The 15,204-nt window shown below is 42.8% G+C and overlaps 1 protein-coding gene across 1 annotated transcript in view; it reads right to left on the bottom strand.

Annotated features, from left to right (window-relative positions):
- The window catches only part of LOC145394482 (venom carboxylesterase-6-like), a 145,121-nt gene that overhangs the window by 49,878 nt on the left and 80,039 nt on the right, over nt 1-15,204 (bottom strand). Inside the window, exon 8 of the mRNA XM_080268335.1 lies at nt 12,607-12,757. Coding sequence (XP_080124461.1) covers nt 12,607-12,757 — 151 coding nt within the window. The remainder of the gene's footprint in view (nt 1-12,606; nt 12,758-15,204) is intronic.

The raw sequence follows: 15,204 nt of genomic DNA, 5'->3' as shown, positions 1-15,204 counted from the left end.
CTGGTCCTGTCATTGTAGAACGGCTGCATTTCTTACTGTGATCTTCTTTTTTACTACACTGCCGGGACTCTGAATCACAAGGCCGACGACTCAGGCTGTCAGCATTGCCATGTACCCGCCCAGGACGGTGTTGCACCTCATACTTGTGCCGGTCTAGCTTCCTGAGTTAGCGTGCCAGAGTTCCTTCCGGATTCTTCAGTGTTTTCAGCCACTTGAGTGCCGCATGGTCCGTCCTGATGGTGAAGTTTGACCCATACTGATAGGGATGGAAGAAATCAAGGCTCTTCATCGCTGCCAAGAGCTCTTTACAGGTCACACAGTAGTTCTGCTCTGGTGGGCTGAGCTTCTTGCTGTAATAAGCAACCTCATACTCCTTGTCATTCTTCTTCTGTGACAGGACTCCACCAATACCATGGTCACTAGCATCACAGTCCAAGATAAATGGCTGATTCTGGCCTGGGTACAGCAATACTGGAGAGCTTGCCAATGCATACTTCAGTTCGTTGAAGGCTTCCTGAGTCTCTGCTGTCCATGCGAACTTCTACCTTTTTCCCAACAGCTTGTTAAGGAGTGCAGCTATCGTTGCAAAGTCTTTGACAAAGCGCTGATAATAGGTACACAAGCCCAGAAAACTCCGTAGCTCTCTCACACAAGTTGGAACTGGCCAGTTTTCCACAGCTGCCACCTTCTCTGGGTCAGTACGGACGCCACTTTCACCTACAATGTGTCCGAGGTACTTTACTTCCTTCTGAAACAAGTAACATTTCTTGGGATTCAGCTTGAGGTGCACTGCATGGATCCTGTTCAACACCTCTGACAATCTCTCCTCTCTAGTTCCTGGTTGAAAGTCCTTCCAAACACAATTACATCGTCCAGATAGATCAAAGCCGTCTACCAGTGCAGGCCTTCGAGTACGCGGTTCATGAGCATTCAAAAGTAGCTAGGGCATTGCATAGGCCAAATGGCATCATTTTAAACTGCCATAAACCTTCCAATATGAAAAGGCTGTCTTCTCTTTGTCCTTCTTTGCAACCTTGACCTGGTGGTATCCTGCCTTCATGTCTAGTTTGGAGAACCACTTTGCACCTGACAGAGCATCCAGGATGTCATCAATTCTTGGCAAGGGGTATGCATCCTTCACTGTCACTTAATTCAGGGCTCAATAGTCTATACAGCACCTTACTGAGCCATCCTTTTTCCTCACCAGAACCACTGCTGATGCCCAAGGACTACTGGACTTTTCTATGACTCCTTGACTATGGAGATTCTCCATCACCTTTTCCATTTCTTGCTGTTGGGCTGGCACCATCCTCCGTGCTGGCTGTTTAATTGGGCAGTGAGCCCCGGTGTCTATACTATGCTCCACCAGATCAGTGCACCCCAGGTCTAGGTTTCCCGTGGAAGAGACATCAGTATATTCTGTCAGCAGCTGCCTCAACTTTAGCACATGTGAACCACCCAGGCATTGACAACTCCTTGAGAAGAGGTCCTGTAGGTGATCTGGCACATACCCATCTTCCTTGACTATGCTCCTTTTACAGGCCTTCCTCCGATGCCACTCAGGGTCCACAACCTGGCACAGTCCCACAATTTCTCCTTCGTTGATCTGGGGCTCACAGGAGAAATTGGCCACCACAATCGGCAATTCATCTGTGCCTGTTTCCACCAGCGTTCTCCCCATCATCACCCTGGCCTTCGTCTTGCACAGTACATCAGGCTCCACTACCCCAATACAGCTGTCAAAAGAGCCACTCACCTTACACTGGAGCAACAGTTCTGATTTTGGGGGTATCACTGTAGCAAGAAGCACCATCATCTCGCCACCAGAACCGGAATGTTTCACTGCTGTGACGGGAACCGACCTTCCCCAAACATTCATCTTCATGGAGCAGAAGTCCAGCTCACATCCCATGGGCATAAGGTAGTCCAGACCCAGAAGGCGGGGATCCTCCATGTCGGCCACGTAGACTGGTAGAGTAGCCTCTTGCCCCGCCACTTCAATCCGGACATCCAGGGGTCCCTTCAGTTCCGCACAGTGCCCAGTTACGCCACACAGTTGTTCTGATGACTCAGGCAGATGCCGATGATGTAACACATCAGGCCTCACAAAAGTCTGCTCTGAGGCTGAATCAATCATCAGGGAACACTTCTTTCCATCTATCCTTCCGTCTATTTGCACACTATCGATTGCCATCCTCTTGCATTTTCTCAGTGGTGGGGCTACTTGGGAAGAGCTGGCTGGTGGTTGCCCCATCACACCAGCCTCCACTAGTTTCCTGCTTCTTTCTAGTCTTCTGCAACCTTCTTCTTATCATCCTTTTTCTTCTTCAGACACTCGGAACTGAAGTGTCCCACCTCACTACATGTCCAACACGCTTTTGTTAGAGCTGAAGATTTCCTTACACTGCTCTGTTCTTTTTCTTTCTTCCATTTGTGACAATTTTTCTTCTTATTCTCTGACTTCCCGCAGAACCAGCAGCCTCCTCCGGTCTTCTCCTGTTCCCTCTTCCACTTGTAGAAGTCCTCTTTTCTGTGTCCTGGCTTTTCACAGTACCAGCAACTTCCCTCAAATTTTTCCTTTTCACATACCCGCCCCTTTCTTGCCTTGAATCCTGCACTACGACCTGCCTGAAAGGTGGATGTACTGGACCTGACATAGGACTCAAATTCTGGAGCCTAGGCTAGTGCTTCTTGCATGCTTCCTGGTTGTGCCTTCTTCACTTGCACATTCAACTCTGCACTGTCAAGAGCATCGATAAACTGGTCCTCAGTAGAATAGCCAACAGGTTAGGTGCTGCTCCAGGGTATGCCTAATATGTCATACTCTCCAGGTCATGAGCAAGCTGTTATAGGGATTCACCTCGAGGCCGTACACGACTCCAAAATCTTGCCCTATAAACCTCAGTATGGTACATGGTTCCCTATCTGTGCTCCAGCACTTCTACAAGGGACTGATAACTGTTTCTCTCTATCACTGACATCTGGCCCAGAATTTCCATTGCGGCACCCTTAAGGCTAGCAGCAAGCTGCGCTGCCCTCTGCCTATCATCCCAGCCATTCTGATCCACAAGTAACTCGAACTGTGCCTGGTAAGCTTCCCAAGATACTCTACCATCAGATTCTTGAGGTTTCTTTTTTATTGGATCCCCATTATAGCCATGCACTTCACTGGTTTGAGGCCTATAAACTGAGGCATAATAAGTAAGTCCAGGACTTACAACTTCTGCACTCTGATTATTCAGTCCTGTAATGCTACCTTTAGATCCCTGCAATCTGTCAAGATTCACCATACACTGTCCATTCCTTTCATATGCTCCCTGTACACTAACCTGAGGCTCAGCAGTGCAATATTTCTCTACAGCCTCAATTTTCTCACTAATTATCTTAACATGGTCGACTACATGCTTCAACTGGCTATCTACATGCTGTCTGCACTCTATCACAATTCCCTGGTTAATCTTCAGCTGGTTGTTCACATGCTGTTTGCACTCCGTCACTATTTCCTCAGTAATCTTCAGCTGGTTGTCTACATGCTTCACCTGGTCGTCTAGATGCTGTCTGAACTCCATCACGTTATTGCTTACCTCACACTTCTACTGCTGTACCTCAGCATATACTTCCTCCTTTAACTGCTGCTGCTCTTCCTTCATTTCCCCCATGAAAGCATCCAGCTGTCCTTGCATCCCAAATGTAATTCCCTCTGTTGCTCCTGTAATGCCTCCTGAAGCTGTTCATATCGTTCCTTCTGTTCTTCATTCTGTGCCTGTAATTTTTCCTGGAGTTTTTCTGTCCTTCGTTCTGTGTCTATATATGTGCTTGTAATAGTTTCATAATTCCTCCTAGCGATGCCTCTTCCTGCCTAGCCTGGCCTCTTGTCTGGACACCTTCTTGCCACATGTCGAAGGTTAGACTCACTGCAGCCCCGAATAATCCCACACTCCTGACCTCACACTGCCACAGGCTCCAACAGCAGTAGTACAGTACTGGAAGGACGTTGCCCAGTGTGTTCTTCTTCCTATGGTCAGCCTTAAGGTGTACAGTACACAAGACCAGCTGAGACGAAAATAAACACTTGCTCCTTAAAGTTCACTGTATTTTCCGAGTAAATCCACTTAATGCCTTCCAACTTCACTGTTCTCACAAGCACTGGAGCTATACACACTTTACCAACTGCTATTACACTTATTGCTCGACAGCACTATACTGTTAGTACACTTAATGCTTGCCAACACTTCACTTATTACACAAGTACTGAGTAACACTTAATGCTTGACACTTCACTGTTTTCTCAAGTTCCAATGATATACAAACTTCAATAACCCGTCACTGTTTGCCACTGTTTTCACAAGTACCAAAAAATATACAATCTTCACTGACACTGACACTGCACTACACTCAAACCAAAACCGACTGCACTTCACTCAAACTGACTTGACACCCGACTAAACTTGTAATAATCTCTATCCCATCTTATATAAGCTTGCATTATTCGAGAAACGTCTACATTTTACAAGTATGCTCTCGACGGGCAACAGTTGCCAACTCAGAAACAGCCCAAAACATGCCAGTGTTGTCTCACGTTACGTAACACTCTAAATCATTGACCATACGAACTTAAATTACATAATTTAACAAGCAATCACTTAAATAAAACATTATAGAGAAAAAGAACACAAAAATTAATGCATAACTTACGAAATAACTACGCTCACCAACAGCAGGCTAACTGGCAACTCTGACTCATACCGGAACTAGCTACCGTAAATATCAGGAAACGTCAAGAAAGATCTCGGCTACCTAACTTGCAAATCCCCTTTCATGACAATACGATACCGGTATATATTTGGGGAGCGTGACCCCCCCAGTGATTCTTTAGGGTTCAGCAACCTCACATCAATAAAAACGATCAGAAATGAGGGAAAGTGAGCTCACGGATTTCAACAAAGCTTCTCATGTAAGTTCTTCTGGGTCCCTGTTAATGTCTTTCACAGCGAAAAAAATTTTCACCATTATTTTTAGCAGGAGTCAGACCCCCTGCAAAACTTAGACCAAGAGCCTGGGGCGATTTAATTGCCGGAAGTGACTAGGTGTTTGGTTGTTATTTTTAGAAAGAGTATAATTTGGGCATTTCCACAATCACTTCCGCAAATCGCGAATTCCGCAATTACAGAAGTGTGATTTCATTTGCAGATTTGTGTTTGCGACAAATTCTATGTGAATTAGTGGTTTTGTGCTTGCGGAAGCTCTTCTGCAAATGCAAATCTGTCCACAAACATCTAAGTGGCCTAGCCCAGCAGCATATTTCCGTTCTGTATGCGTATTCCTCTCACCATCTGGAGCCCTCAACCAGGAATGACGCTCGCCCCATCGTTTCAAAACTAACCATAGGTTCTTCTCGAAAATATGCTCAATATGTTTCCCAGGCAAAATTACCTCTTTTTTAAACTAACCTAACCAAACATAACCTATCCCACTAGGGCTGCTTGGCTGAGGTGGCTGGCCGTGGCATTGAGATGAATACCCATACAGAATGGAAATATGTAGCCCGGCTGGCAGCGTCTGGGTGAGTACAGGCTCGCCGGCGTCGCCCACCACTCCTGCACTGTGCCATTTGTACGATAAATACTGTATATATGCGATAAATTCACCATCAGGGTGATGCACAGAATCATTTTACATCATCGTACATTTTGTACGATAATTTTACGATTCCATCAAAAAGAAATGTCTCTCTCTCTCTCTCTCTCTTTATATATATATATATATCTATATATATATATATATATATATATATATATATATATATATTTATAAATATATATACAGTATATATATATATATATATATGGCTTCATAGCAAGCTCACAGGAAAGGAATTAAGTGGGTATAAGCCAAGAGGGGGCAACGTTCATACCCTTGATTAAATAATAAAGCATAACATCGTCATAGCAAGTAGTATTCTACTTTTCATTTGAGGGTTCCTCACTACATAATCTTAATGACATACTCTGTGCTTTTTGGGTGGAGGGTAAGAAATAAGTCTAAGGATAAAAGCCCTTAGTTATAAATAAATAAAAATATAAAGCCTAATTTAAGATCAATTTATTTTCCGTATTCAAATATGTTATAATGTATGCTACTGATGTAAACTACATTGATACTAGAAAGACTTTTAGTATACAAGCCAATAACAAGGTGAAAAGAGCAAAGATGTGCTACGACGTCTTCCAGTCCACCCAGAAAATGACCTTTAGTCTAAATTTCAAATTGTCAGACTCATACCATTGCCAGTGCCAGTATTTCAATCTCAACAAAAATCATTAGGTAGATAAATAATAGATTAGACAAGAAACATACGAAATGCAACTGAACACAATTTTATCATTTTTCTTACCAATCACCTATCCCCATGCGGTATCAATACAGATAGATAGATGGACAGATGGATAGTCTGCATGTTTGTGTTGTCTCAGTTGTTGGAGGAGTCTGACTCTGACTGTGACTAAGGAGTGAGGACTGAGGAGGCTAGAGCCAAGGAACAGAGGTGGACTGCTGTGCCAACTTGTTATGTGTGAGCTGTGAAGTGTAATAATTTAATTAATTTCTATAAAATAGTGAAGGATTTACCCCTGTCTTGTAGTGAAAAGTCTAATATACGACTACTACTAATAACTGAAGTATTTATTTCAGTTTTACTGTAATTACAGTTTTATATAAAAATCATTTGTGTTTCTGTTTTGCATTTGTGGAGCTGCAACTTTAAAGAATTTTGCGGATTTGCGGTTCCAGAAAGCAGTCTGTGGATTTGCATTGCAGAATTGAATTTTCGATTGCGATGTCCACGTCTGCTTTGGGCTACCAGAAAAGTCATTCCCAGTACACATCAGTGGAGAAAGTCATGAGGTCAGGTCAAAGGTCAAATAACCGCGAAAAAATTTGTCAATTTTATTCTAATAAACACTACTCCCTAATAAATAAAAATATTGAAATGGTGTTTGTCGCATTATAAAGCATGGTGATATTTCTTTCTTTGATACAAAGTAAGTAAAATACGTAGGAACAGTGATTCTATTCGAAATATTTATATGAATGTCAGAAAGAGTCAGTATTATTATGAACGTAAAGATATAATAGACTAATTTTCTTTCTTTTCATCCTAAATGTGTGTAATTTTGTCAGTGAATAGAGAGTTTAGTTATATACACACTGATTTTTTTCAGCAATGGGATCATGTAACCTGTGTGTGTGTGACAGCACAAACAGGGAGGAAGCGTGTGGTGCGCGGCTGCGTGTGGTGGATGCTTTCGAGTCGCCAGCAATTGCATTTGTAGACCGATAACCTTTTTAATTCAATTTTTTTCTATATTCATATTTTTATAGAATAACCATCCACTATTATGTATAAATAGAAATAAGTGTAACGTTTGATTCACCTTTACAGATTAGTGGGATATTGCAATAGGGAAGATGCATGATGATTTTTGCTTTGTCTCTACCTGACGATTTTGGTGCATGATTCTTCTTGTTGCCTCACCTACTTATTATAGGGTGAGTGTTTGCTACTAATTAAACTATAAAAGTTTTCATGTGCATGTATTGTTTGAATTACAACAAGAAACCATTGCGCATTGCCTAAACGTTTTTCAAAATATTTGGTAAGATTATTCATCACACAAACTGACTGATGCTTGAAATACAGACTTGAAGTATAGATGGAAAATACAGACACATCACCAACCAGACTAGATGTTGTGCAAGATAAGGTACATATCTATTGCTCATAAAGCGGCACAAGTATGTGGTGACTGATATGCCATTCTCCATTATTATCTAGCGGTTATTTTTTACGCTAGGAAGAAGGAACCAAGGCCTGGAGCCAGCAAATTGTTTCCTACAAGAAAAAACAGAAACAAGAAAATTGAGATCCAAACTCAAAATCCGTTCATTTCGAGATACCTGGACACGATGCATTTGAAAGAGTGGAGATCAAAGGCAGTAGGAAATAGAAACAGGGGGAGACAGTTCCACAGTTGATCTGTTGCATACATGAAGGACTGGGATTAACGGTTAACTCTTGCATTAGAGAACTGGAGAGAAAAAAGGTGAGAGTTTGTTGATAGACGGGCGCTACGTGCCCATCATACTGTAGAGGTGGAAGGGTGCAAGTATAGAGTTCAGAGGAGCAGTGCCCATTGAAGTAGCGACAGAAAAAAGATAAAGATGCAGAAGTGAGGCAAAGAGACAGAGGTTTAAGGGGGCCAGTAAAGGAAGAGAGTTAATGTGATGAAAAGCATTTAACTCCACCTTGTTGGGAAGAGCTGTATGTGGGGAGCCTCTCAACACATGAGACTTGTAGTTTACACAGGGGCGAATAAAACCCGTGTATAAAGTCAACAACTGTGCAAAGGTAAGGAAGGCACGGAGTCGGCTTAGCACACCTAATCTCTTGGAAGCAGATTTTACAAGAGAGATAGTATGATCTTTCCAAGATAAAACCCGAGAGAATGAAACCCCCAGTAATGTTAAGGATTATGCAGGACTGGGCTGGATATTATTAAGCATTAGCAGGTATTCCTGTGGAAGATTTTGTCAGGTTGATAGGTGTAAGAACTGAGTCTTTGATGCATTAAAAACAACATGATTAATTTTACCCCAGTCAGAGATACAAGCCAAGTCAGACATTAGGTAGGCGATAGCCTCATCCCTTGTTTGGTGAAGTAACTGCCGAGATGGATGCTGCAAGTACCAAATAGAAAGGTTAACGGTGGAGTCATCAGCGTATGAGTGGATAGGGTTAGATGTACAGCTTAGGTCATTGATGAATAAAAGGAAGAGAGTTGGTGATAGGACAGATCCCCGAGGAACATCACTATTGATAGCTCTAGAAGAAGAATGATGGCCGTCTACAACAGCAGCTACAGAACAACCAGAAAGGAAGCTAGAGATGAAGGCACAGATACAAGGATAGAAACCGTAGGAGGGCAGTTTGGAAATTAAAGATTTGTGCCAGACTTGATCGAAAGCCTTTGAGATGTCAAGTGCAATGGCAAAGCTTTTGCCAAAGTTCCGAAAGAAGGCTGACCAGGAGTCTGAAAGGCAGGTGAGAGCCAGTGGAGCATCTCTGACGGAACCCATACTGACGATCAGAAAGAAGGTTGTGATAGGAAAAATGCTTTAAAATTTTTCTGTTAAGAGTAGACTCGAAAACTTTTCAGGCACAGGATGTTAAAGGAATTGGGCAATAGTTAGAGAGTTGGGAATGGTCACCCTTCTTTGGAACTGGCTGAATGAGAGCAAACTTCCAGCAAGAAGGAAAGGTACAAGTTGATAAACAAAGGAGAAAGAGTTTACCTAGGCAGGGTGTAAGCACAGAAGCACTGTTCTCGAGGATAGCAAGAGGAACCCCATCGGGCCCATGTGCCTTGTTAGTACTGAGGCCAGTGATGGCAGTAAATACATCAATTAAAGAACTTTTTATGTCAACCATGAGGAAGGCAGAGGGGGGATGTGATGGACGAACAGCACCGAACTCGTCTAAGGTGGAACTGGAGGAGATAGTCTGATCGAGGGGATATGCTTCATCCGTAGAAGAAAAAGGTACAGAGCCATCACAGTAGAAAATAGGAGGGAAAGGCGATGAGGTTAAGTTGTAAGAAAGATCTTTGACAAGGTGCCAGAGCTTTGTGGTGACGAAGTGGATGTGGTAGAAAGCGTTAGGAGAAATACAGTTAGGTGGTTTGGCCATGTGGAGAAGATGGAGAGTGAAAGACTAATGAGGAAAGCGCCTGTGCCTGAGGTGGAGGGTGAGGGTGAGGGAGGGAGACACCGAAGAAGAGATGAAGGGATGGAATAGAGGTATATGAGAGATGGGGATAAAAGTTAGTGGGGGGGCAGCCAAATGGCAGGGGACAGGGCGCCATGCGAGGAAGAAGGAACCAAAGGTCGCGAGCCGGCAATTGTTGTTCCTTCCAAGAGAAAAACAAAATGCAAGAGAGAGCCAAATTCAAGATCCGATCATTTCGAGATGCCTGGACACAATGCATTTGAAAGACTGGAGATCATGGGAAGCAGGAAATACAGACAGAGGGAGACAGTTCCAGAGTTGACCTGTTGCATAAATGAAGGACCGGGAGTAACGGTTAACTCTTGCATTAGAGAGTTGGACAGAAAAGGGATGAGAGCTTGCTGCTAGACGGGTGCTACGCGCCCGTCGTAGAGGTAGAGAAATGCAAGCAGACAGTTCAGAGGAGCAGTGACCATTGAAGTAGCGATAGAAAATAGATAAAGATGGAACAGTGCGACGAAGAGACAGAGGTTGAAGGGAGTCAGTAAGAGGAGGAGAGTTAATGAGACGAAAAGCCTTTCACTCCATGGATGCAAATACCGGTATATTCAGGTGGTTTGGACATGTTGGGAGGATGGAGAGTGAGAGACTAATAAGGAGAGTGTATGTGCCTGAGGTGAAAGTGGGGAGAGGATTAGATGGAGGGGAGGAGTACAAAGGTAGCGAGATGACGGGGAACAGGGCACCATGGGTTCAATTTATTTGTGCCCACCTGTTACAGGATTAAGGAGTCTGTCTATAAATAAATGGCAAGTGTTCTGGAATGCAGGAAAAGATGATTAAGGGTCAATACTGTATTGCTGAACGGGTATTAAAGAAATATATTGAAACAACATGAATAATGCAATGGTTTGCTTGGACAGAATGGCAAATTATTGTTTTATGGAGACTGGGAGGAAAACGAAGCACTATATTTATGACGATGACGAGGAGAAAACATAATATTAATGCCATCTGACTTCACAGGATCATTAACGCAGACAGTTAATTTTTCTAAGTCCCAGTGCTCTCTTAGAATACGGCGAAATACATTCCCAGATATAACCAGGTTCCTCTTTGTTGTATGGGTGAAGAGGGACAGGGGGAAGGGGGACCAAACTGCCTAAGAGATTGACCTTCCCGAGAATCCAACTCTAGTTATTGTTGAGAAGAATATCGTAACAGTTTTTGTTGTTGTTGTTGTTGTTGTTGGATAAGACTCAAATGAACGTGAACCCTGTTGACTGCAGGCTGAAAGTGCCATTATGAACTTCATCATATTCTTTCTGGGGGATAAAGAGGAAGCTGAGGTACGCTTCTATAACCAAGCTAATCCACTGCCAGTTGATAACGATTCAAGTATGTCTGGAGACACATTAAAATAATTAAAACTGATGTGCAGTTTCTTTCTGTGCAGACAGAAACAACATAGAAATTGCATACCCAATACTGGGGGAGGCGGTGGCTGAATCGGTAGGGAGGCGGCCTGCAGTCCTAATAGACCCAGGATCGAATCCCGGCTGGGGCAGGGAACAGTTTAAGGATTTGAATTTCCTAAAAAGCAGACTTTCCTGATCTACCAGATGACCCGCCGACATGTCGTAAAAATACCCCCGCTAATACCAATACACCAGTCCTGAATTAGACAGCCTTAGCATGTACTCAATATGGAAGGTGGGTGTTAGCGCCGAATTGGCGACATGTGGAGTTGTAGGAGGACTATTGGACCATGGGATAGGTCACTGCCTCCGAGAAATAGGCCCTGAAGCCTTTGCCCAGAGTCGGACACGTAAAAAAAAAAATATGTATGGCACGTTTGTTGAAAACCATGTGCACACTTTATCATTGACGGAGGGGGCTTCAGGCTTCCCAGATATCGCATTACAGATGAGTTATATGTCCATCCATCCATCCATCATCCAATCCTATGTCGCCCCAAGAGGAGCGGAGTCCGGGGCTAGGCAAGTTGGTCCTGACATTTAAGATGAGAGTGACAAGCGTCACTCATCCCTGAGTGGCATTACGAGAGCAATAAACCCCAACCACTCCTTGGATAAAAACCTACACAGGCTCAATCCGATTGGAGCGCCTTAATTACCCACTAAACCACCAGGCGCCGTATTTTGGTTAGATGGTTACCACCCAGCATAGTAAATGGTTTCCTGGTGTACAGGAAACCACTTGGCTTGTCACTCAGTGTAGAGGAAGTAGGCAGAAGGAAGAGGAAAGAAAGAAGGAAGGAAAGAAAGACACAAGAGAGAAAGAAGGAAAGAAAGACACAAGAGGGAGTGTAAAGTCACACGTGGGCAGAGGAAAGAAGAAAGAATGAAGGAAAGAAAGAAGAGGAAGGAAAGAAGAGGGGAAAAGGCAAACACCCTAAGCAGCACAACATCGAGTGAGTGGATGGTGACCGTCCCCACCTAGCACATGAGATATTTGTACAACAGGTAATAAAATATAAAAACCATATCTGCCCTCCTGTCAGTGATAGACTGACCCCCCCTAAAAATCATGAATGGAAATTTGTATAATAAGTGGACGACTTTCCCAGTAACCAGATGAACACACCTGGGATGTTTCATATATACTCATCATATAGCCTCGGTGGAGTTGAAGCAGAACACAGAAGGATACGCTGAAAATCTCGCAACTGTATAGGGCTAGGTGCTGAAAATGATACCATCCTATTTTGCAAGATTGACGAGTCAATAAATAAAGAAATAAAGAATATGAAAGTCATTATATTAAAGGGGTTAGAGGAACTCCACCATTACGTCACTCACGAAGGGCGAAGAGTGCGCCCTCGTGCTCAGTGATGCCGGAGATGATGTCGGCAGCCTTGTGGCGAGCCTGAGCCATGAGGACCTCGGGGCGCTCTGGGAGGTAGTCTCCGTCCACTCGAGGAGCCACCAGTGCGGGGTTGAAGTTGAAGGACTGGTGGGGGCGATGCGGAGAGGCCACACAAGAACAAAAAAAAAAAAAAAAAAAAATGGTTAGATTACTGGCTTCACTTACTTCACGGGGGTTATTAAGGCAGACTTACCTTCTGTTACGCCCCACTCTTCCCCTAGAGTGCAATCCGTAGTAGTCGATCCAGGTCCTCAAACTGTACTGCTGGGTGAACACGGATAAGAGGAAACTAAACCCTGTGTAAAAGTCTAGGTGGTTAGAAACAGTCATCCAGTGGTAGGTGGACGTGGTAGCCCATGCACAATTGGCTACCTGCCAGGTTGGGATGCATGTTAATCTTACCCCTTGCCCCTTCGTTATGTTAATCCTTTGTTTTCTGGATTCTTCACAAAAAAATATATATATATATATCAGTGGGCGTTAGCCTAAATCAACTTAACTGAGACAAAGGTTCGAAGACAGTGTTCGAAGCCTTTGACAACCAGGAATCCCACATACTGAAAAAAATCTTCTGGTGATTGCATGAATGAACAGTCAAAGTATAATAACCGTAACAAAAGGGATAATCAGTTCAAAGAAATCCTATCAGTAACGAGCTAACAGCGGTAAATTATTTTGAACCTTTGACTGACAGGAACAACGTCCTCTTAACAACAACGTCTCTTATTAGCTTGAATATATTATCTTGTTACGTCCATCACAGAGGAAACGTTAACCCTTTCGTTTCTGTTTGTGCGCTTTTACATTATTCCAAGTTAAAATATATGTATCTTTAATTATTGTATTCCTAGCACTCACGGGTTTCAGAACTTGTCTCGTGTAGGTAAACACCAGACGACTTTGTTCAGTTAAGGGAAATACTACATTCAAAGGGTTAACAAAGACGATAACACGTGGTGGAAGGCAAGACAGGGAGGTTAATGAGATTATTTGGACAAGTGAACTCCTGTCAAAAACAAAAGAACGCAGGGTTTTTTCATTTACCGGAAAACACGAACGAGAGCGTGGAGATTTTGAAAAAGTGGGAAGGCGGGCTGGGGATTCGAGCAAAAGGAATGCGGAGTTATAACAGAGGTTAGTGAAAAATGAGCAGTGCTGTTAGCAAATACCCGTCATGACCGTAATTCTCAGGTTTCCTGTACTTGGCGAAGAAAGGAAGATGAAGGAGTATGTATGGATTACTTAGAAAAAGATGTGGACGAATAATCAGGCAAAGGAGATCCAGATAATTTTTCGGTACGATAAATAATACGAATCAGCAAAGTAAAGGTGTTTTGATTCATACGTTAAAGATAAATTATGACCGAAATTTATGAGTGTGATGAAGTGGCAAATGAATTTAGTAATTTTCATCATCCTCCCACTGAAACCAGGCACAGATGAGTGTGAACTGCATAGATCAGTCATTTTAATGAGGCACATTACTAAAACTGTATTTAAAAATCATCATAATGTGAACACTTAGCATAATTTGACGAGAAATAGGGAATGAACCATACGGTTGTGTTGAAGACACTTGAGTGCGAAATGCAATTTTCATAGAGGCATAAAAGAAACGGCAACAGGTAAGTAAAAAAAAAATGTGTTTCATTTACTGTACGAAAGCTTTTGATGAGTTAAGACACGAGAACTTATAAAACTTTATAAACTTAGACCTCCAATGAAAAGACATTTGTCTATTAGGAACTAGTATTGGGAGCAAACAGAATGTATGGGAATGAAAAATTAAATAAGTCAGTTCACAAAGATCCAGATAGGGAGTGCGTCAGGGTTGGGTGTTTTTGCCTGATCTGTTTACCTCGTACAGAACCAGAGGACATACAGGGATTCATTACTGGAGGCCAAAACATAAAAAATCTGCGTGATGTACATAACACAGTCATGATTTCTGAATCGCAGGAGGAACTGCAAGAACTGCTGAACAAAGTAGTAGATGAAAATAAAATGAAAGTGCCGCCTATCAGCTGTAAAGAGACTGAATGAATGGTTGTAAGCAAAAGAGAAATTTCAAGTGTATGCTCAAGGAAGGTGATATTATCATCCAACAGGTAAGCAAAATCATTTGCATAGTATAATTACAAGGAATAGGGAGCACAAAAAAGAGTGCAATACCCGAGCTTATCAGTTGTTCTAAGGGTTGAATGTATATTTTCACCCTGTGTTATAAACTCCAACAGATTAGGCCCTATTCTCCAAATCGAATCAATCTACTTTTGCTTGATCCCTAATCCTTCTACCACGTTTGGTCCAAATCAGATCAAAACTATTTGTATTGATCATCCATCGTGACCGGTATATTTTTCTTTCTTGTGATTTTTAAGTGTAGTGCAGAGAATGGAATGAAGTGCTTGTTGGAGATATGTAAGAAGGCATGGATGTGTGAAACTGTGCCTGCAGAGTGGAAAAAGGCTGTGACTGTACCCCTGTACGAAAATAAAGGTGAGCGAAGTGAGTGCAAGAAATATCTTGGC

The sequence above is a fragment of the Coenobita brevimanus genome, chromosome 27 (genome assembly GCF_032717465.1).
Source record: "Coenobita brevimanus isolate Jiangsu-jjx chromosome 27, ASM3271746v2, whole genome shotgun sequence".
In the NCBI taxonomy this organism is placed as follows: Eukaryota; Metazoa; Arthropoda; class Malacostraca; order Decapoda; family Coenobitidae; genus Coenobita; species Coenobita brevimanus.
Note: the sequence above shows the minus strand (reverse complement) of the source record. Positions and strands in the feature narration are given on the sequence as shown.